Genomic DNA, 24,550 nt, shown 5'->3' on the forward strand with positions numbered 1-24,550 from the left:
ATTATTACTTTTGTCAGATTCAAGTTATTTCTGTGACCATTGTGGGTTTTTCTTTCATTAAACGAGGGGTACCAACAATTTTGACCATGTGTGTGTATGTATGTATGTATGTATGTATGTACTGTATATATATATAATATTTATTTGTACATCTATTTGTTCATTTTTATATGTTATTTTATACAATGTGATTTCTCTCTAATTGATATTTTACATGTTCCATTAGTTTCTAATTACTATACAATATTGAAAACATTATTTTGTATTCTTACAAAGCAGGGCAGTTTTTGTATTCATTTCAGATTTAAATAACATAATGTAACATTTAGGAAGAAAGACGCAACCTAAAAGTCCATAGCTGGAAGCTAGAACAGCAAAAACCTCCACAGCCACAGTATATTTCCCTTTGGTGCTCAGAAAAGCTGGAATCATGGCGATCCAGACATTGATAAACACCAGCATGCTGAAGGTGATGTACTTGGCTTCATTAAAACTGTCTGGTAATGTCCTCACCATGAAAGCCAGAACAAAGCTCACAGCTGCCAGGAATCCCATATAGCCTATTAAAGAATAGAACCCAATAACAGAGCCTTCATTACACCGAATGATGATCTTTCCCTGATAAGATTGAGTGTCCAAATCCTTGAAAGGGGGAGAGATGGATAACCAGATAACACAGATAAAAGATTGGATTGATGAACCCAACAAAATGATTATATAAGGAAGTTTCACACCCAAAAATTTTCTCCAAGCACTTCCAGGTTTGGTGGATTTAAAAGCAACACACACCATGAGAGTCTTGGCAAGAAGTGAAGAGATGGCTAGTGAGAAAGCGATACCAAAAGTGGTCTCACGTAGTCTGCAAGTCACATTGATTGGACGACCAAGAAACAAGAAGACAGAGAGGAAGCTGAGAATGATGGAGACCAATAAAAAGTAACTCAGGTTCTGGTTATTGGCTTTAACAATGGGGGTGTCCCGATGAGAAATGAATATTCCAAATATTAAACTAGTGACGAGACAACCAGAAACTGAGAGGAATAAAAAAACAGCAGCAATTGTGTCATTGTGATACGAGATGAATTCTATGATTTTTGGTAGACATTGGTCTCTCTTCTCATTTGGCCATTCAACACTTGGACATTTAATACAGTTATCACTGTCTAAAGAAAACAAAAACATAGAAACTTGTTAATGTCATATTCCTTAGTACCTTCGAACCATACACATACAGTACATGGTGGTGAATTCCTTTTTGAGATCATTATATACTGAACATAGGCATTGAAGATGAGTGGATCGATCTAAGGTCTGAGGACAATCAAGTTCAAGAGAAATTTCTTGAAATTTGGAGTTTTACGTAAACGCGAAAATTTTGAGATATGATTTGCTGTTAACAAAAAAAAACCAAAAAGCTCGGCACCATTTCCCACACTTCTAAAGTATCAGAGAATGGGCTGATATCTTACTGATTATCGACCTTGTAAAGTGGTGGTCAGTACCCGGGTAAGTCCATTTCTTCTGTAGTGTTTAAAGAGTTGGTCCGAAGTCCAGCTATATTTTATTCTAAATCCAAATCTACTGTATTTCATGCCATAATCAAAGCTATTTTCTAATATATTTGTATTATAAATTCCCTACTGTTTCCTAACTACACTATTTAACTGCTTATCTATATTTTCCTACTTCCTTTGTGATGATGCTTCATTTGAAAACACCAGTGCATGCTGGTATGCTCCAATGAAGCATCATCAGAGCAGGGGGCAGAGGGTGCAATCACTGCTGCAATGAAGGGTACTCAGAGACACTGCTTTCAGGGGCTGTACTCGTCCTTCCTGTATCCCTGCTGTGTCCTCCCTGCGATCTATGCACTGTGTGATCTGCACAGAGAAAGATCCCGTTCTGTTGTCAGCTCAGATCAGTAATAATCAGCTGGCAGCAGAGCGGTTTCATGATTCCCAGCATTCAGGAGACCAGTGATGTCACTAGCAGGGCGACGCTAGTTTCCTGCATGCTGGATATTCTGATGAAAAATAGGAGGACAATGGAGTACACAGGCTGGTATAATATGCAAAAGGTTTTTATTAAATAAGCTCAAAATATTAAATACATAAGGTAAAAAAACAGACAACAATGCGCCACAGAGAGCAAGATAAGTAAGCAGTGGAATAGAGGATGTATGGTAAACACCAATAAGGGGCAGCACGAAAATACATGAAACATTGGCGCGGCCAAGACAGTGGCCGACCCATCGGAGTTAAAAACCATTCCGCATCATTTTCACAAAGCCCATAATTGTGACCCAAGGTCTCTTAAAATAAGAGGTATTAATGTCGTCCTCATGGGGATTAGAGGGTGCAACATAAAGAAAATCCTGGCCCAAAAAGAAACTCAGTGGATTGTTCGACTTGAACTGAATGAAGCCCTGAGCTCCTCCTGCTTCCTATGAAGGGTGCACATCCTTTTCTGTTAGGTTCCTACATACTGTTGTTTCTTGTCACCCTCTCCCCTTTAGGGGTTTGGTTTTACATTTTTAACCGTTTCTATTGTTTTTTTAATCATATTCTTCTTTTCTTTACTTCCTATCAGTATCAATCTACCTTAAGATGTGCCGCATGCCTTCTCCCTGTGAATAATCCCACACCTAATGGTATGTGATCAGAAACCTACTTGGATACAGCCCATATGTTGAGTGCCACAAACGCCATCTGTTTTGATTGCTTATGGACCTTTGTATTAGGGTTGTACCGTGCTGCACCTTTTTAGTGTTTACCATACAACCCCTATTCCTCTGCCTGCTTATCTTACTCTCTGTGGTGCATTGTTGTCTGTCTTTTTTACCTTACCTATTTAATATTTTGATCTTTTTTAATAAAAACCTTTTGCGTATTATACCAGCCTGAGTACTCCATTGTCCTCCTATTTTTCATACTTACTCTTTAGTTGGTTTCCCAATTATTCGTGCCCCCCTGTGGGGTGACATGACTCACTAGTTTTTCCTTGCAGTAATGCGGCTGGCCCTATCTATATTGATGCTGGATATTCTGTTGCCAACTGATTATCACTGATCTGAGCCTATAACTGAGTGGATGCTGTCACTATGCAGATCACACAGTGCACATGTGGTGCCCCGAGGGTTTGTTTGCCACAGGGGTATTGCACCTCAACCAGAGGTGTGATATTCCACTCCCAGGTAAGGATGGAGTGTGGACCAGGTCTCAGTTAGCTGCACACACACATACACACTCCCCATTTCCAGGGGACAGCTCGACAGTGCTCCCATATAATTGCAGGCACAGCTGACTATGTCCCTGGCTGGAGTGGGGAGGGGGAGAGAACCCAGTGATGTAGGGGCAGTAGGAGATGGTTTCTGGAGCATAGGAAGGAGCTCATTGGGTGCAGGTCACCTGAGCTCAGACACAGAGAAGCAGATAAAAGGTGGGAGCCATCTTAGAAGTTGAGTTCAGAGAAGTTCAGTCAGATCTGACAGGGAGCTGTGGCTCAGCCTGAGCTCAGCTCCACGAGGCAGGCCTTGAGAGAAGGCCGGGGCCAGAGCGGAGAAGGAGAAGGAAGGAAAGAGGAGAGAGAGAGGAGTAGAAAGGCTCCAGAAACAAGAAGGTAGAAGGGACCCTAAGAGAGCAGAATGGACAGCAACCATTGCAAGCCCGCGTTATATCGGGTGAAGGGTCAGGCCGCGGAAGGGTACCGGATTCCCAAGTTGGTGGAGGTAAATCATCCCTCAACCAAGAACCGGAGGTCGTGATCATTTATTGGTGCAGTCCCTTGCTACACCCGCTTGGAAGGCACCACATAGGGTCAGGGAAACTGGCGCCAAGTTTTACCAGAGAAGGCCCGTGGCAGCCGGACAGAAGCGTGGTCACTGGTGGGGCACAAGAGGCCAGAGAAAGGATAGAAGTTGGTCCTGTGCCACACTCCTGAGTTGCCTGGGGGTTGACCGAGCCCCTCACCTGGTGGACGCGGCACAGCTTGTGAAGTCATTGCTGACAGAAGTGACTTGGATATCAACTGTGAGTAAAAGGCCTGAACTGCACCATTGGACTCTGTGTGATTTATGCTGCGCCTGCACCATCACTTCCAGCATCCACCTACATTGCCCTGAGGCTACACTCTTCCCATGGGAAGTTATCCTATCCCTTTGCTGCACACCAACACCAGACTCAGTGGTCTGCCTTGCAGCGGCGGTCATTCCTGACCGCAATCCACGGGTGGCGTAGTCGGACATTCCAAAACACTGATAAATAGACTGCCACAATTTGGTCTGACCACCCTGTGCCACGGGATAGGGGTTGCCACTACTACCCCCAGCATCGCATAGAAGCCCGGTTCCGGGTACCCAACGGCCCAGGGGGCGAGTCACACATATTGCAGGGAGGACACATCAGGGACAGGCACTGCCCCTGAAACAAGTGTTACTGATGATGCTTTGTTTCAGGAATAGGTCAGGGGCTGAAGTAGTGACCTCAGTCTCTGCCCCCTGCTCTGATGATGCTTCATTATAGTGTCCCATCATGCTCTTGGATTCTCAAACGAAGCATTATCACAAAGGAATATAGGAAAAAAATTGCAGTTAGAAAGTGTAGTTAGGGAACAGTAGGGAATTTGTAATGCCAGTACAAAAGAAAATAGCTTAGAATATGGCACTAAATAGATAGGGAGAATAGAATGAAATTTAGTTTGACTTCGGACCACCCCTTTAAGCTCTTATGGTCAGTGGGGTCATCTCTAATTTTGTAGAGTATAAGCTTTTATGATCAAAGGAGTCTTTTTTCTCCTTTAGAGTGTAAACTCTTATGATCAAAGGAGTCTATTTTCTCCTGTAGAGTATAAGCTCTTATGATCAGCGGGGTCTTTTCTCTCTAGAGTGTAAGCTCTTACTATCAGTGCAGTCCTCTTTCTCTCCTGTACTGCGTAAGCTCTTACGACAGTAGGGTCCTTTGTCTCTATCCTGTACAGTGTATGCTCAGTAGGCTCCTCTCTTTCTCTTCTCTCCCCCACTTGAATTTTTTAATAATTTCAGGCTTTCCAGTATTGAAATTAGTGTGAATTTATTTGCTGCTAATCATGTTTTTGGGTAAAATTTATAGAAGTCTGTAAATTCAGATTTTAAAAGATCCACTCATCTATTATTTGTACCACATTACTGTACTTATTATTAATAGAGTGAAATGGTCATGCAACTTAAAACAAACCGAATGTGGTTGCAAACATTTTAGATAATGTGTCTTCCGGTAACAAATATTTATAGCTGGAATGTTCCTACTATTAAAATGTTTTTGCAGGACAATTTGAATTTTCATTTACACCATATTTTTGTACACGTGACTTTTTGATCTCTTTTTGCTCATTTTTTTAGTGTCGATATGATGAAAAGGAGGCTATACCGCGCTGCTGGTTGTAGAATTAATAAAATCATTTTTTATTAATACCAATGCGTTTTTGTGCCGGACCATTGCCTTTCTCAAGGTATAAAAACCAAGTCTGCAGGATACAACAACTGGAGGCTTTAAATAGGATAAAATCAAATGGCTCGAAGAAACATGAGAAACGCCCCTAAATGGGAGGAAGAGGAAGTCAATGAAAAATAGTGTTGACACTGAGAGGGTTGAGTGGTTAATAAAGTGAATTTAAAAAAGAAAAAAACAGAAAACGAAAAATTTAGACGACAGTAGGAAAGAAGAAGGGAGCAGGGAAGAAAGTTAAAACATGATCAAGCAAATTGATAGAGAAGTGTGATAGACATATGTGAATGTCAAAGCACCATTCTAGCTTTTTTTTTATTTTTTCAGTGCTGGAGTGGCGCTTTAAATATAAGCCCCCTGATCCCAGTCATATACTCACTCTCTGGAGTCTTCACAGTTTTTTCGGTGCCCCTACGGTCCCCCTGACCTTCTGTCAGTATCTTCTCACTGGCGGGAAGTCAGAAGCTATGTCACACGCTCTTAATACAAGTCTATGATAGCCAGAAAGAGGCAAGAATGAGGCCAGAACGAGGTTCTCATAGACTTGTTTTGTACAGTAAAACACTGGAGCTGCGAGCAGGTCACTTTTCATTGGAGACCGACCGGAGCAACGCTGAAAATGGATGTTAGTGGCAGCAGGATAGAATCAGACAGAGGGTAGGGGACTTACATTTAAAGCACCACTCCAGCAATCCAATGAAAAAAAATGCTGGAGTGGTGTTTTAAAAAAATGTGAAAGGATATAAGTGGAATAAATAATTAGCAAAAAATGGAAAAAATAGATGGAGATAAAAGAAAATGAGATGAGAGATTAGAACTTGTCACAAGGTATGATAGATGTAACCTAAGATTCATGTGTGTAGCTAAAAGAAAATCCAGAATGTAGTGTAGAGAAGAAAAAAGGAAGGAGCGAGATGTTAAATAGCTTGTGTAGAAAATAAAATTCAGCCATTGCTCTTAGTGTTTAAAGGAGTGGGCAATAGCATCGAAATAAACCACAATGAGAACCGTAACAGGAGAACAAGGATTTAAATAAGTGTAAAAGACTGGAAAAAAGTGTGATAAAGTCAAGGCAAAGAGACAAATCAAACTCCATAGGAGTCGAGAAACAACAGAGTATAGAGAACATGTGTCAAGAGGATTTAATAGAAAAATTCAGATAAAAAGTATAATTAATTAGTTAATAACACCAATGTCAAATGTAATAAGGGGAAGTGAAAGAAAGAAGTTTTGATAGATAGGTGGGGTGTTGGAAATAGAAATTGTGTGATGGAAAGTAGTTCAAGAAAAGTAAAATAAATAGATAAGGAAAAAAGTAGCCACAAGGATACAAAGTGGCGCTGGTGATAAAGAAATGACAGCCCAATTTAGAGGTTTGTGACTGATCGAGTACTTTAAAAAGTGTTGAAGAATCAAGAACTACAAGTGTTTTTAGCTAAACTGTAGGACAAAGTAACGAAGGAGTGTTTTCTGAAAACACAGTGAGAAATGAAATTAGACAATGTACAAGTAATGGAGTGAAGCAAAATAAATATATAAAACAAAATAATCAAAAATGTAAATATAAGAATAATAATTAAAAAACTAAAATGTATACATATATATATATATATATATATATATATATATATATACATACATACATACATACATACAGTGGGGAAAATAAGCATTTGATACACTGCCTATTTTGCAAGTTCTCCCACCTACAAAGAATGGTCAGATCTGTAATTTTTATCGTATGTACACTTCAACTCTGAGAGACAGAATCTAAAGATAAAAAAAACAAAAAATAACACTTTATGATTTTTTAAATAATTAAATTGCATTTAATTGCATGCAAATTGTCTCTTCAGAGAGGAAGAGGACTAGAACTCTAGTGCCACCTACAGGAAGTTGCAATCCAAATATTCAATAGTGACCATTTAACGAGCCTTATCACATGACTTAGGATATAAGCCAGAACCAGAAACTCAATTTGCAGACACTGTGTTTCGAGGTACTGCCCCTCGTCAGTGCAAAGTCTGAGTTCTGGTTTAGCTGGGAAAAAGGCATCAGACGGTATCTAAGAGGTAACATTTCTCCTTGCGGAGAGTAACATGTTAAGCATGTCAAGGTGAGGAAACTTTTAAAACCGAAATGCTCCTCTGGGAAATATGCAAATTGTCTCTTCAGAGAGGAAGATGACTAGAACTCTTGTGCCACCTACAGAAAGTAGCAATCCTAAAAGTCAATAGTGACCCTTTAATGAGCCTTATCACATAACTTATGATATAAGCCAGAACCAGAAACTCAATTTGCAAATTCTGTGTTTCGGAGTACTGTCCCTCGTCAGTGCAAAGTGTGAGTTCTGGTTTGTCTGGGTGAGAGGCATCAGACCGGTATCTAAGGGATAACATTTCTCCTTGTGCAGAGTGACATGTTAAGCCGCAATGCTTCTCTGGGAAATATGCAAATTGTCTCTTCAGAGAAGAAGAGAACTAGAACTCTTGTGTCACCTACAGGAAGTAGGAAGGTTTCTGTACCAAATATTAAGTTCTGTTTTTCTATTGTATGAAATACTTAGTTCATGCAATAAAATGCAAATTAATTATGTAAAAATCATACAATGTGATTTTCTGTTTTTTATTTTTAGATTCTGTCTCTCACAGCTGAAGTGTACTACGATAAAAATTATAGACCACTCCATTCTTTGTAGGTGGGAATATTTGCAAATTCGGCAGAGTATCACACATTTATTTTCCTCACTGTATCAGTCATGATTGGTGTTGACACTGGCCATGGTCATTTAACCCTTAGATGCTGCAGTCAATAGTAACTACGACATCAAGATGATTAACAGAGTGTGGGGTTCCCTCTTTAATCCCATCATCACCCTGAGATAATGATTGTGAGTTCCTTTTAACTGCCATACCGGCCTTAGAATCTGCCAACTATAGTTACCTGTTCACAAGTTAGAAACATTTAGGTGGTAAAAATAACATTTTTCTTTCCTGTCATGCCATTTTGCGCTAATGCCTGAAAAGCACCTAAAGGGTTAATAAACTACCTGACAGCAGTTTTGAATATATTGAGGAGTTCAGTTTTAAAAATGGCATGTGGGGTTTTCCAATATTAAGGTCCCTCAAAGTCCCTTCAAAACTGAATAGGTCTCTGAAAAATACGTTTTGTAGATTTCCTTGAGAAAATAAAATTTTACTGCTACAATTTTAAAGTTTCTAACATTCTAACAAAATAAAAGAACATGTTACTGATGGTGCTGTTGTAAAGCAGACATAAGGTAAATGCTATTTATTAACTATTTTGTGTGGTTTGACTATTCGGATTAAAGGAACAATCATTCAAAGTTTGAAGATTACTAAATTCTAGAAATTTTTGACAAATTTCTCATTTTTTTATATGTCAAAGCAAAACATTCCAGAGTTATTGAGACATAAAGTGACACATGTCAGAATTGAAAAATTTGGCCTGGTCACTGAAGGGATTTATATATAAAGTAGTGTTGAGCGAAAGTACTCGGATAACGTGCTATCCAATCATACTCTGGTGGTAGCCGAGTATCTGCATGCTCTGCTAATATGTTTGATTCCCAGTGGCAGCATGTTTTCCGGCGGTAGAAAGATGCAACACATTCAGGGGTTGCCTAACAAATAGGCAATCCGTGCATGTGTTGCTCAAAACATGCTGCTGCAGGGAGTCAAACATATTAGCAGTGCATGCCGAAGATACTCGGATAACACCCAAGCATGCTCCGATAGCACGTTATCCGAGCACGTTCTTTCAGCACTAATATTAGGCCTAAGAAGCAAAATTGTGAAGGCTGGGGTTTTCTACAATGTGGTGAAGAATAATTTGTAACCAGTGTTTTCCTAGAAAGGGATAAGGAGAACGAAAGAGAACGGCTGTAAAATTGATAGAAGAAAGAAATTAAAGGGCAAAGTTACAGTTGTTTTAACTTGTTGAAAAAGTGTAAGAAGTGAAAGAAAAAGAGGAGTTTGTTAGAGTGGACTAAAATCTAATGAAAAAAAAGAAAATTATTGTTAAAACTGACATCAGCAAAAATGGTAGAAAATACAGAGTGGTAAAGTGGGTATATTGGGCTAAAAAACTAGATTTACTGTTAAATAGGAAAAGAGATAAATAAATAAAACAAAACTTGGTTTATGTTCAGAAGAAATGCTTCAAAGTTTTAGACTCAAGTTTTGTTGTGAATTACATTCGTTTTTACATATGGAAACTCACTAGAAATTCCTCTGTGCTTTTTACATGCATTTTTTTCTACATCTAATGCAAGTCTATAGGGAAAATCTGCAGATAAAACTCAATGAACCCACCAAAGAAATTGACAAGTTGCAGACTTGAAACACACTGCAGTAAGTTTGCTCTAATTAAAAATAAGTACAGTTCACATGAGATTTCTATGAATCCCATACACTTTGCTGGAACTGTAAGATGCTGCGTTTTTGATGAAGTGAAATATGCAGCGTCAAAAATTCACCACAGCTCATCGTGGGAACGTGGCCTAACAAACACCTCTTTTCTTTGACTTCTTACAATTGTTCAACAAGTTAGACCTTGTAACTGTAACTTTGCACTTTAATCATTTTTTTCCATCACTTTTACAGCCTTTGTCTATCGATCCCCTTATCTCATTCTAAGTAAAAGACTGTTTGCAACATATTCTTTTCCATGTTTTAGAAAAGCACAGCCCCCATAATTTTATTGCTAGGTCGTTTTTTTTTTTTATAAATTTATTTTTTTATATTTTATTTTATGCATCTATATATTTTTTTGGCTTCACTTCACTATTGGACCCACTCTTACATCATTTATCTCTATGCATTTTTAGAAAAAAAACACTCATTTGCTACTTTAATTTAATGAAAAACACTCATAGTTCTTCATTTTTCAATACTTTTTAAAGTGCTAGATCCATCACAAACCTCTAACTTGGGCTAACATTTCTATATCACCAGCGCCACTTTGTGTCCCTGTGTCTACCTCTTTCCATTTCTTTTTATTTTGTTCTTCTTGCTCTACTCTCTGTCACATAATTTCTTAATTTCATAATTTAATAATTTCCTCATATATGTATCTGAAAATTTATTTTACCACTTATATCCTTTCACAATTCCTAACATTCACATCCTTCTATCACACTTCTCTTCCTATCAATTTGCTTAATCACGTTTTAACATTATTCACTTCTGCTTCACCACTGTTTTTTTTTTTTTTTTCAAATTCACTTTATTAACCACTCCACCCTCTCTGTTCCAAAACTTTTGTTTATTGACTCTCTCCCTCTTGACATTTAAGGATGTTTCTCATGCTTTTTGGAGCTATTTTATCCAATTTAAAGCCTCTAATTGTTGCACCCAGCAGCACACCTAGTTTTTAAACCTTGAGAAAGGCACTCATCCAGCAGAGAAACTCATTGGTATTAACGAAAACCGATTTGGAATCCCAAGATTCCCACCTAAACGTGAAAGTTTCCATTCTTGCCATTATACAGTGAAGGAAAAAATTATTTAATCTCTTGCTGTTTTTGTAAGTTTTCCCACTGCCAAAGACATGAACAGTCTATAATTTTATGGGTAGGTTAATTTTAACATTGAGAGATAGAATATCCAAAAAAACAAAACAAGAAAATCACATTGTATAAATTAAATTTTTTTGCATTTTGCAGTGAAAAATAAGTATTTGATCCTCTAAAAACCATTATGAGTTCTGGCTCCTACAGACCAGTTAGACACTCCTAATCAACTTGTTATCTGTATTAAAGACAGCTGTCTAACATAGTCACCTGTATAAAAGACTGTTATCCACAGACTCAATTAATCAGTCAGACTCTAACCTTTACAACATGGGCAAGACCAAAGAGCTTTCTAATTGTGTCAGGGACAAGACCATAGACCCGCAAAAAGCTGGAATGGGCTACAAAGCCACAAGTAAGACATTGGGTGAGAAGGAGTCAAGTGTTGGTGTAATAGTAAGAGAATGGAAGAAATACAAAATGACTGTCAATCGACATCAATCTGGGGCACCATACAAAATCTCACCTTGTGGGGTATTCTTGATCATGAGGAAGGTGAGAGATCAGCATAAAACTACACAGGGGGATCTTGCTAATGATCTATAGGCAGCTATGAACACAGTTACCAAGAAAATCGTTGGTAACACATTACGCCTTAAATGTTTAAAATTCTGCAGTGCCCGCAAGGTCCCCCTGCTCAAGAAGACAAATGTGCAGGCCCGTCTGAAGTTTGCCAATTAACACCTGGATGATTCTGTGAGTAACTGGGAGAAGGTTCTGTGGTTAGATGAGAAAAAAATTGAGCTCTTTGGCATTAAATCAATTTGCCATGTTTGGAGGAAGAGAAATGCTGCCTATGACCCAAAGAATACAATCCCCACTGTCAAGCATGGTGGTGGAAACATTATGTTTTGGGGGTGTTTTTCTGCTAAGGGCACAGGACTACTTCACCGCATCAATGGGAGAATGGATGGAACCATGTACCGTAAAATCCTGAGTGACAACCTCCTTCCCTCCGCCAGGACATTAAAAATGGGTCAGGGCAGAGTCTTTCAACAAGACAATGACCCAAAACATACAGCCAAGGCAACAAAGGAGTGGCTCAAAAAGAAGCACATTAAGGTTATGGACCAGCCTAGCCAGTCTCCAGATCTTAATCTTATAGAATAATTATGAACGGAGTTGAAGCTCCGAGTTGCCCAGTGACAGCCTCAAAATCTTAATGATTTAGAGATCATCTGCAGAAAGGAGTGAACCAAAATTCCTCCTGACAAGTGCTCAACCCTCATCATCAACTACAAAAAACATCTGTCTGCTGTGCTTGCCAACAAGGGTTTTGTCAAGTGTTAAGTGTTGTTTGCCAGAGGAATGAAATACTTATTTCTCACTGCAAAATGTAAATAAATTTATCTATTTTATACAATGTGATTTTCTTGATTTTTTGGGGATATTCTATCTTTCAATGTTAAAATTAACCTACCCTTAAAATTATAGACTGCTCATGTCTTTGTCAGTGGGCAAAATTACAAAAACAGCAAGGGATCAAATACTTATTTCCTTCACTGTATATCTGGAAGAACCATTTCATCCAATCATGGGGCAGAGGCATCATCTTTCCACGATTTTATTGGTGTTTTGCCTACACACAACAACTTCAGGTGAGCCCGACCATTGCCTACACTAATCCTTTACAAGTTGATGTTGCCCTATTTTGTGTGTGATTCTGTCACTGTTAAGAACTTCTCAAAGTTAAAAACAGGGCACCAAAAGAAAATCGCCCATCAAAGGGTGCGAACGATTTATCTCTTGTGTGTACAAATAAAGCTGGAGCAGAGAAAAAGGTGTGTGCAGAGAAAAAAAATGTCATTGTAAAAAATAAAAAAATAAATTGTGATAAACATGTACATGTAGGAAGGTGATTAATTAATTTGGACCATTAACAATAATGTAATTATTAAAGATTATTCACAAGGAATTAAAGGGGTTTTCCCACTAACCCTGCCCAGGAGTTGTGGTATGTTCCGTACACAGTCAGACACACCCAATTTTTAAAATTAACTTTTGTTTGTGGGGAAATCTCTTTAAGATTACTGATAGAAAGTTCAGAGAGAATAAACCCTTTCCTAAGTAGAAACCTTGAGTAGAGGATGCACCCAAATGGACCCCCTGCAGATAGTGGAAATATAAATCCCTGTTAACGCCTTCACCCTGAAGCCTGTTTTCACCTTCATTACCAGTCCAAATGTTACAATTTTGACCAGTGTCCATTTAAGTGGTAACAACTCTGGAAAGCTTCAATAAATCCAAGTGATTTTGAGAATGTTTTTTTGTGACTCATTTTACTTTATGTTAGTGGTAAATTTAGGTCGAATATTTTTTGTGTTTATTTGTGAAAATATCAAAATCTTGGTGAAAATTTTGAAAATTCTGCAATTTTCAAAACTTTCATTTTTATATCCTTAAACTTTTTGTAAAGCATGACTTTTGTAAAATCATACTTTACAATATAACTTATAGATAACATTTTCCGCATGTCTACCTTACATCACCATTATGTTTGAAACAAATTTTTTTTTCTTAAGAAGTTAGAGAGGATAAAATTGTAATCAGCAACTTCTCGTTTTTCCATGAAAATTTACAAAATCATTTTTTTAGGGACCACATCACGTTTGAAGTGACTTTCATGGGCATATGTGACAAAAATACCCAAAAGTATTTTAAAAACTGCACCCTTCAAAATGCTTAAAACCACCCATTTAGTGCTCTACAGGAATTAAAGCAAAAGGAAAAGGACAAAATTAACATTTGTGGCCACACGGCAGGGCTCAGAAGGGAATGAGCGCCAATTGAATTCTGGAGAGCAATTTTGGCTGTAATAGATTGCTGATGCCATGTCAAATTTGAAGAGCCTCTGACATGCCAAAGAAGCTGAGCCCCCCACAAGTGACCCTATTTTGTAAACTACACCTTTTGAGAAATTCATCTAGGGGTGTAGTTTACAATTTTACCTTCAGGCAATTCACAGAATTGTATAAAATTGGGCTGAGTCAATGAAAATTTTAAATTTTTTCCACTAAAATGTTGCTATGGCCCCAAGTTTTCAATTTTTAGTAGGGACAAGAGGAGAAAATGAACAGTACAATTTGTTACACAATTTCTCATGAGTGCACCAATACCACATATGTGGTTGAAAAGTACTTATGAGGCACAGTGCAAAGCTCAGAAGAGAATGAGTACCATATTGTAGCGCAGATTTTGCTGCAATGGTTTGAGGGTGCCATGTCCCATTGGCAGCAGACCTGAGGTGCCAGAACAGCAGAATGCCAGATGAATGACCTAAATTCACAAATTACACCTCTCAATGAATTCATCTAAAGGTACAGCGATCATATAGACACCACAGGTGTGACACGGAATTTTATACCATTGGGTGGTGAAGAAAAAAAATTAAATTTTTGCCACAAATATTTTGTTTTAGCCCCAGATTTTACATTTTCACATGGGAAATGGGCAAAAATGGCACCAAAGTTTGTCCTACAACTTCTGTTGAACGTGGTAATACCCATATGTGGCTGCACAGAACTGCTTAGCCCCACAGCAAGATTCAGAATGGAAGGAGCCCTTTTGGAAAACAAATTATCTTAGAATAGTTTGCGCACTCCATATGCAGCGCCCCTAAGTGCCTGTAGAGCAGAATTCCCCCTCAAGTGACCCCATTTTGGAATGTACACCCCTCTAGGAATTTATCCACAGGTGTAGTGACGATTTTGACCACATGGGTGTTTGCCAGAAACAAATAGCAGTCAATGTTGCTGAGTGAAAATTGCAAATCTGCCACTTTAGAGCCCTTACATTGTAGTGCTCACATATTGTGCCTAGCTTGTCCTTCTGGAGACATGAATCGCATAAATTAAGTGAGATTTTATCACTACAGAGATGCCAAACATATGGATGTTAAATTTGATTTAGCACACTTGGGGCTCAGAAAGAAGGGCTCATTTGTATTTGGGAGCACAGAATTCACTCGTTGTGTGGCGAGGAACCATTTCGCTTTTCCAGAGCCTTTGTGCTACCAGTAACGTTTATGACCCCTATATTTCTATTGACAGATAACAGGCCTGAGTGGGAACATTTTACATAACATTTGGGAAAACATTTATCCCATGTTCTACGCTGAGCACTTACAATGAGCACTCCGAATGACGTGATTCAGATGAAACTCATGACTGATCCATTCACTATAATGAGGCAGCAGAGTTACTCTAGACTTTGTCTGGCCTGTGTTCAGCTCTACTCTTCTTTGCAAAAGTGCACAAAACTTTCAGAGATTTACATGGAAACCCTAGTGTAAGGGCTCAGTGTAGAGTTCAGGATAAATGTTAGATGAGCCTTAGTGCAATTTTTTGGAGGCAGAATGAACAAATCAACAGCAGGTGAGTAATGTTTTAATTTATTTTTTACACTGTTCCTCATGCGTTATATGCTATTAGACAACTTTATTCTTCGGGTCAGTGCAATTACAGACATATCAGATTTACATTGTTTGTTTTTTCTATGTTTGGCTACTATCACACATGAGAAAACACCATTTTTTGCATAACAAAGTAATTCCATCTGCATATTTTGAGAGCTATAATTTTTATATATTTCTGCCAACAGAGTCATGTGAGGGCTTGTTTCTTGCGGGACGAGTGTAGTTGTTACCATTTTGCGGCATGTGACATTTTTTGATCGCTTTCTATTTCGATTTTTAGGAGGCAGAATAAACAAAAAACAGCAATCCAGGAATTGTTTTGGGGGGGGCTTTATGCCATTCACCATGTAGTAAAAGTGATAAGATAACTTTATTCTTCAGGTCAGTACGATTACAGCTATACCACATTTATATCAGTTTTTATGTTTTGCCACTTTTACATAATAAAAACAATTTTATAAGAAAAGCTTTTTTGCATCACTATTTTCTGAGAGCTATAGCTTGTTAATTTCTTCATTGATAGAACTGTATGGTGACTTGTCTTTTGTGGGAAAAGATGTAGGTACCATTTTTATGTACATTCGACTTTTTGATTGCATTTAATTCCACTTTTCATTTGGTGGTATGATGAAAAAGCACTGGCTTTTGTCACAATTGTTTATCTTTTATTTACCATATTCACTGAAGGGGTCCACTAGTGTGGCAGTTTATAGGTGGGGTCATTCCAGATGTGGCAATACCAAATATATGTACATTATTTGTCTATTTTGACATAAATATATGTGTTTATTGGAAGAATATTTTTTCATTTTTGTTATTCTTTATTTTGTGATTTATTTATTTTTTTCATATTTTTACAATTTTTTTAAACTTTTATTTTTTTTTTTTTTACCTTGTCCCAGGATGTAAAATCAACTTTCCCTGCCCTGATCGCTGATCAGGGCATTAGATCTGGCAATCTAACACAGGGAGGAGGCATGTCAGAATCTGCTGTGAGAAGTATCTTACAGGCCATCATACCTAGGTCTAGCTGAGGCCAACTTTCAGCCCGGTGTCACCATGGAGAACATCGGCACAACGCGATCGCAATCGCCTTATTGCCAATAGGAGCACAAAGGGAGCTCCATTCTACTGCCACCTGATCAATGTTACTGTTGACAGCGGCATCAGAGTGGTTTTAATGCCCACAGTCTGTGTGAGCACCGATCATGGACATTGCAGCACGGTGTTAGCCCTCATATAGCTTGACACCTGCTTATGATCGTGACGGCGCATATTTAATAGACAATTAAATACATGAAAGACAGTGACACAATGGTGAATGAATGGAGGAGGATGGATAACAGTGAAGGAATGCAGTGATTGGAGAGAAGGATTTAGAGTAAATAAGAGACTAAATAAATATTTGATTAGTGATAAACTATGGGAATTGTGATAAGTGTCCTGAATAGCAGGAAATTAAAAAGCCTCTAAGTCACGATATATTTCAATGAGTATAATCCGGTCCGATGGGCGTCATCTCTGCCTCCTCTCTGCTCTCTAGAGCCGTCCTTCTTCTCTGATTGAGATGGATGTCGAGTCCTGCATCATCTGCATGGCTCAGCGAAACTTTGCGCCTGCACAGTGGCAGTAACAGCCCGCGCAGGCGCACTTTGCTCTGCCTTATGGTGTGACAGCTGCATAGAAATACATGCTGTCACTCAAGGGTCAGCCAGCCAGTCCAAGCATTGCGATGCGATGGTCGTCTGTGTTATACGGCCTTCTGACTGCACCCTTAAGGTGTTGCTCTAGCTGACCTGATCCCGTTGCTGACGTCACCCTGACCAAAAATTCTACTGTACAATTGAATTTAGGAATTTGGTGTTTTACCCCTTCTCTGAGCTGCTGTCAGTTTTACAACCGGCTAAAAGAATGTCCGAATCCAACTTCTATGACCGGCAAAATGCATTCACATGGGTGACACCTTGGACCACTGCCTTAGGAAGCCCTATAGCGCCCCCTGCTGGCTTCACCTGAGGCAAATGCCCCTTTTCCCCTCTAAATGCACGACATCGAGTCAGTGATTAATAAAACACTGTACTGAGGGCTGAATAGAAATGCTGCTCGGAGCAATCAATGCTTTCAATGCAGAGACATTGCTCTGTTTGATATGTATTAAAAGCAATTACCGCAAATGGGCGATTATTGGGAATACTATGCTGGCAGGATATATTGAAACCAGCCAACAATCGCTCATAGTTGTATGTCATTCCCACTGATAATATAAATGAAGATATACATATTTAAGTATCATTTTCTTCCTCTCCCTTTTCCCCTCTGTGAGATATTACACAGTTAAGTTCCCACAATACATTTTGGAGTTTTTGATCCTATATATTTTTACTAGACTATCTTACAGTTTTAGCAAAGTGGATGGAATTTGTAGAAATCTCGTACCCAATGTGCTTTTTTTCATACTTCACAAACATATACTGACCTGCAGCCCTATTTTGGGATCCGCAATATGTCAATTTTTGCCTCCACACAATGCTCTACGTGTGGATTTTTCCCATGGAATTGGATTAGATGCGCAAATACAACAGATAAAAAATGCTTATGTGTTTTTAGTGCATTTGCTCTGCAGAAACGCACTAAAAATACATTTAGTACCAGAATGTAAAAAACAAATCAGCCTAATTTAAAACATGACATAACGAAGGAGACCTCATTTTTAAAAATGCTATGGAAATGCATGTAAATATTGTAACAAAGCACACCATTGTTTTTCTTATGAAATTATCAATAAGTTTGATGTGTCACATGACCCTCTGCCCATTGAAAAAATAAAGTTGAATCCATAATGACTGACTTCAAAATGGCCGCCATGGTCACAACCCATCTGGAAAAGTTTCCCCCCTCCCATATACTAATGTGCCACAAACAGGAAGTTGAGATCACCAATCATTCCCATTTAATTCAGATGTATCCATATAAATGGCCCACCCTGTAGTTTCCTATGAATCTGGCTGGATTCTCAGGGATGAGCTTGGATTGAACATGTCCAGAAGATCCCAACCCCTTCTCTACATTATTGCACAGCTTTTCATGAGATTGTTCCACTTCTGGTTTTGGCTTGCAAATACTCATGTAAAATGCTGACCAAATACCAAAATTGTCAATTTGGCTTTATGCGCCACATTTACTATTATCATCAACCATCAATCATCAGATAATATCATATACCGGATATATTGGATATTTCTCCTTCTGAACAGTGGACACAGTCATAGCAGCAGGTATGAGTTGATTGTTGTGGCTTTTTTCTGCTTCCAGGAGAGCAGATTTCTGAGCAGCGAGACACTGGGACCTGGAAAGATGGAAAAACATTTAAAGAGGACGTATCAGCACTTTATACTGGCTACATTATGCAAAAGAGGTTCAATCGCTGAATAAAACTTAGATTTACATTTTTGTTTCTTTTGTCTGTTGCAGAGATGTTGTTTTGTAAAGGTCAGGGTTCCTAATAGGATAATGTGTATTTTAGCCAAGGTAGCATTAGTAGAGACTCTTCTCTGGGGTGGGGGGCAGTCACTTTTTCCCTTTTATTGTGCTGTCCAAGAGCAGGCATAGAGTAAAGGATGGAAAAAATGCCCCCACAGAAGCTCAGAACTGCATTTTAATTGTGATATTATCAGACTGGTGTGTCTAACCTAATCACACTAAGATCTCTTTACTCCCAGAGGAGAAGAATTGCATTGGAATGTCACCATTTACTGAAACATCATTATATTCAATACGCTCTCCCAAGCATTGGGGAATAATGCCTCAATACCTAGCAAATATTTTAAGTGTTGCATGTGACATGCTGCAGCTCTCCTCTGTCAGCACTGTCATATAATCATTAATGTAAAAGAAATTAGGAACAGCACTCCAAGAGACGCAATCAGAGAAATTAAAGTATAGCTTTATTGTAGTATCAGCATAAATTTTCAATGTGTACAATGGCCAATGCTTTGGTCATCTGTGAACTTGGATCCCAACCTTAAAACAACAGAATAAACAGATCAGAAAATAATATTTACAAGTTATGAATCACTGCTAAAAGAATTACATAATTGAACATGAAGAGTAAACTCCAGGTATTGGGTCATGAAAATGGAAACAAATACACTGCTCAAAAAAATAAAGGGAGGACTTGAACAATACAATGTAACTCCAAGTCAATAACACTTCTGTAAAATCTACCTGTCCAGTTATGAAGCAACACTGATTGTGAATTAATTTCTCATGCTGCTGTGCAAATGGAACAGACAACTGGTAGAAATGATCGGCAATTAGCAAGACACCCCCTATAAAGGAGTGGATCTGCAGGTGGTGACCACAGACCATTTCTCTGTTCTCATGCTTTTTGACTGTTGTTTTGGTCACTTTTTCATTTTGCCATTGCTATCACCCCTAGAGATACAGTAGCATGAGGCGGTGTCTACAGTACAGCCCACAGAAGTTGCTCAGGTAGTGCAGCTCATCCAGGATGGCACATCAGTGCAAGCTGTGGCAAGAAGGGTAGCTGTGTCTGACGGCACAGAGTCCAGAGCACAGAGCAGGTACCAGAAGATGTGGAGGGAGCCATAGGAGGGCAACAACCCAGCAGCAGGACCGCTACCTCCTCCTTTGTGCAAGGAGGAACAGGAAGAGCACTGCCAGAGCCCTGCAAAATGACCTCCAGCAGGCCACAAATGTGCATGTGTCTGCACAAACGGTTAGAAATTGACTCCATGAGGGAGGTATGAGGGCCCGACGTCCACAGATGGGGGTTGTGCTCACAGCCCAACACCGTGCAGGATGCTTGGCATTTGCCACAGAACACCAGGATTGGCAAAGTCACCACTGGTGCCCTGTGCTCTTCACAGATGAAAGTAGGTTCACACTGAGCACATGTAACAGACGTGACAGAGTCTGGAGACGCAGTGGAGAGTGATCTGCTACTTGGAGGGCCACACAGCCCTCCATGTGCTCGCCAGAGGTAGCCTGACTGCCATTAGGTACCGGGATGAGATCCTCAGACCCCTTGTGAGAACATATGCTGGTGCGGTTGGCCCTGGGTTCCTCCAAATGCAGGATAATGTCAGACCTCATGTTACTGGAGTGTGTCAGCAGTTCCTGCAAGATGAAGGCATTGAAGCTATGGACTGGCCCGCGAGTTCCCCAGACCTGAATCCGATTGAGCACATCTGGGACATCATGTCTCGCTCTATCCACCAACGTCACGTTGCACCACAGACTGTCCAGGAGTTAGCGGATGCTTTAGTCCAGGTCTGGGAGGAGATCCCTCAGGAGACCATCTGCAACCTCAGCAGGAGCATGCCCAGGCATTCTAGGGAGGTCATACAGGCACGTGGAGGCCACACACAATACTGAGCCTCGTTTTGACTTGTTTTAAGTACATTACATCAACTTTGTAGAGAACAAAGTATTCAATGAGAATATTTAATTCATTCAGATCTAGGATGTGTTATTTGAGTGTTCCTTTTATTTTTTGAGCAGTGTTTAATAGACACATGATAAGTATATAGTGTATTTTATAAAATAAAAATATTAAAAAAAAGATATTCAGTGTGGGTGTGATGCTGGAGGTGATAACTGTGTGACATACAGTGAACAAAAAAAGACATGATAGCGACATCAGAGGAGAGCCGCAGCATATCACAAACAAAGCTCTGCATCTATTCCAGGTGTCCAAGCCTTATTACACAATGCATGGGATAGATTTACAGTTTTGTATGTAATGACATTACAGTGAAGCTCTCCTCTCTTTGTGTTTGCAATCTCATTATTTGCTAAATGCAGAAGTGATAGCTTTTCACAAGCCTTTCAAAAACTATCTTGTTATTAAGTGAGCAGGAACAGGTTATCCATTTTTAAAGAGAATGGCTTCTCAGGTAGGAGTAAAAAATTATCACTTTTTGATATCCCCAACAGGTTTGCTGTTGGCAAAATGATTTAACAATTGTAAAGGTTTTTATCAAGTCATCCCAAAAATGTCGTTTTTAATATTGAATAGGTTTACTTAAGCATTCCAGCATACAACTTTTCATGCTCACCAGTATGATTGAGCCCCCATTTCATTCTTGTTCATTACCTTGTCTATGCGACAGTTAGTTCTCATCACCAGCATCATCATCATTTTCACTATTTCAGCCTCATCCCCTGTCTGTTCCAGCTCAATGCTACCCTTCATATCTACCTGTTAATGCTCCTCCTTCTCCTCTTTTAATATGTTATTATTATTTATTTTTTATATTTTATAGCATGTAGCATGGACCTAGAAGGTCCCCAACAGTAACATTGCCATGATGAACATGTCCAATTTGCAATTCTTCCTCCTTCCCCTTTTTCATTCTGATGAGTATTTTTCCAGGTTAAACATGAGGCGGATGACACCAATGATTCCTCATTTGTCACTGAATAAGAAGTTTTGTGTCCTCTTCAAAGGGCTTCTGTAGCTGACATGTGTCTCTCCTCAGATGCCAGTGACATATCTCAGAATAACCCATGCTTCAGCTTTTCTGCTGCATGATATAGTCTGTCACCGATGCTACTTGTGCAGATATTGCAATATATCACATGTCATATTTTAGCGGGTTTATTTTTATAAAGCTAGGAGATTGAGCTTTCCATGTAAGAACATTTGAAATGATTGGACAACTTCATAGTCATAGCCATCACCTTTAAAAAGTGAAAAAGCTGATATTTCTTTAAAAACAAATTGTATAATTAAATTTAGTATATGCCCCAAGCAGGGGCCATGAGTTACTTTTCTCTACTGTAATGCAGGCAGAATGTTATGAGCATTGTTGCTCACAAAAACTCGCAGCTACAGTTGACGGGGAGATAGACAGACAGTGTTAGATTTGCCACTTCTTCTATAAAAGTAACTCATCAATTGTATGGCTCTTTTCACCATTGCTATCAAATAAAGATAATGAAATATATTCTTGTGGAATTTATTTCTACTGAAATTTTTCAAAAAGTCTGTATTAATCAAAATGTAGATTTTTTGTAATTCGCTTCTGCGTGGAGACGGCCAGATGGTGGCCATTGGTCTACATTTCTGTGAACCGTAAATGGTTATCAAAAAGTTGAAAAAAAGAAAATGAATTGTACTCGTGACGCGCCCAGGGGGATGGGGATAACTCGGCGCCCGGGCCTTGTTGTTGCCTGACCTTGGTTGATGTTGCGGTGTTCGGCTCCCGGGCCCGTACCCTAGGGTCACTCTTAAAAAGAAGGGGGGAAGTTGTATGGGATAGGGATGTTCGTGACGCCACCTGTGGTGTCTGGGGAGGATCACTTGCGCTGCAACAGTCCTCTGAGGCCGGTGTTTAGGCTGCTTAGTTCGCATGACTCCCCATAGGTGAAGCGGGGCCTCAGGGCAGCGTAGGTGAAGGGATGCAGGACAGAGGGGACCCGGCCGGGTCGGAGGAAGAATAGGCACACACACAACAGTTCACTTCAGTACCTTTACTGGTGGTGTTTCTGGCATGGTACAGGGTACTTCAGGGTGAAGGGTGTATATCAGGACTCTCCCCAGTGAGCGGGTGTGGGGCCTCCTGTTTCTTGCCTTTCCTTGATAAGTTTCTGACCTACCTGGAGCTAGGCCTAACTTGGTCTCTGTCTTGCACCTGCTGAGCTCGTGGTAGGGCCTTATGTTGGAGTTCACACTCCCTGGTCTCTGGGGCCTCCGTGACTCCTGACCCTGGTATAAAAGTCAGCTTCTGGTGATCCTGGGATGTATAGTTCTCCAGGGGTTCCGGTTATTCCTGCTGGGGATATAGGCCCCCCGTAGGCGCGGACCTGGTGTCCAGTAAATGGTTTTGGGGTGAGCTTGTTAAGCTCCTCTGCCCCCTATGTTGCTTGCTTACTCCATTCGCCTTTGGCTATGCTTGGGGAGCTCACTAGGCTTCACACGGGCAGTAGGCCTCACTACTCTTCACCACTCTTTTGGAGTCTTCGCGCCCTATGCTCACTATCTCGAGCTCTCTGAGTCTGGACTGAACTGACTGAGCTCCACTGCAGGCTAGCTTCTGCAGGAGCTCCTCTCAACAGACTGACTGCCTAACTCCACCCACCAGTATATATATCCCTATCCGGGCTCACACTGGTGGCCTGAGGTGGTAGGGTGGAGGTGTGTGAATGCTATGAGGGCCTCTTGTGGAGAAGTCCGTCTATGCACCCCTCTGGGATCTGTGGCACTAATGCGCAGCAGGGCGCCACACTCGCCTCACCACTCACGTTTCTCTGTTAATTGTTGAGTCCTCGTAGCATCCCTTGATTGCCTTCATAAGCGCTGAAATCCCTAAGCCGCTCATCAGGCTTTGATGAGGCCAGACAGGGCTCTGCACATCCATGCACAAGATCACAGAGCACGTCGGGAAATGATGATGTTGATACTTTTTGCACAGTAATATAGAACCCTTCCAGGGCCTCATTACAGCTGCATGTCCTGATCTACAGATAGAGGCCTGAGGATATTAGAGCTCATGTAACCAGTAAAGTGAGTATGAGAATTTTTTTATTTTGTACATCTTACTAGTGATGAGCAAACGTGCTCGCCACTACTCCACTACTTGGTACTCGCATACTATTTGGAGCTCAGGTCCCTGCCATGCATGTTTTGCACTCTTTAGAGAGCCAATGAACATGCAGAGATTGCTTGCCACACACTTGCCAGCTATGTTGGTTGTGTCATTACAGTGATTTGCTGGCAGCGTAGCATCATCAGGTGTATATAAGACCCGGCGCTGCCATGCTGGTCACAGTCTATCTGGGAAACAGGCAAAGTAGGGAGAGATGCTGCTGCATCAGAGAGAGATTTTCTTGTTTATTATTTAGTGTAGGCATTCCACAACATATATCTATATCCATCTGAACTAACAGTCTAAGGACTAATCCAGCTGCATACTGTATAAAAAACAAGATAAAATGAAAAAAAAATGTTAGGAACTATTCTTTCCAGGGTAGTGATTTGTAAGTAAGGCAAAATAATAATAAAAAAAAAAAAGGTCTGGACTGTGGATGACATTTATG

General features: G+C 39.8%; 1 protein-coding gene across 1 annotated transcript; it reads right to left on the reverse strand.

The window, feature by feature from the left end:
• Positions 1 to 255: 255 nt before the first annotated feature.
• On the reverse strand, positions 256 to 21,704 carry LOC141222709 (vomeronasal type-2 receptor 26-like). Its single transcript, XM_073666699.1, has 3 exons — positions 21,606 to 21,704; positions 18,710 to 18,833; positions 256 to 1,163 (listed from the first exon to the last, which is right to left on the reverse strand). Exons 1-3 carry the CDS (start codon positions 21,702 to 21,704, stop codon positions 256 to 258), a joined length of 1,131 nt encoding a protein of 376 aa, XP_073522800.1.
• Positions 21,705 to 24,550: the final 2,846 nt, after the last annotated feature.

This window comes from Phyllobates terribilis, unplaced genomic scaffold (assembly GCF_046119375.1).
Source record: "Phyllobates terribilis strain yellow unplaced genomic scaffold, ASM4611937v1 Scaffold_1__5_contigs__length_1240528914, whole genome shotgun sequence".
NCBI classification, from domain to species: domain Eukaryota; kingdom Metazoa; phylum Chordata; class Amphibia; order Anura; family Dendrobatidae; genus Phyllobates; species Phyllobates terribilis.

What these genes read in the sequence shown, in the direction of transcription:
- LOC141222709 (XM_073666699.1), bottom strand. Translation starts at nt 21,704, where the DNA reads ATGAAGGGTAGCATTGAGCTGGAACAGACAGGGGATGAGGCTGAAATA. An exon ending in CTAACTGTCGCATAGACAAG is followed by an intron (nt 18,834 to 21,605) that starts GTAATGAACAAG and finishes CCATCTTTCCAG; the next exon opens with GTCCCAGTGTCTCGCTGCTC. An exon ending in AGAAATATCCAATATATCCG is followed by an intron (nt 1,164 to 18,709) that starts GTATATGATATT and finishes TGTTTTCTTTAG; the next exon opens with ACAGTGATAACTGTATTAAA.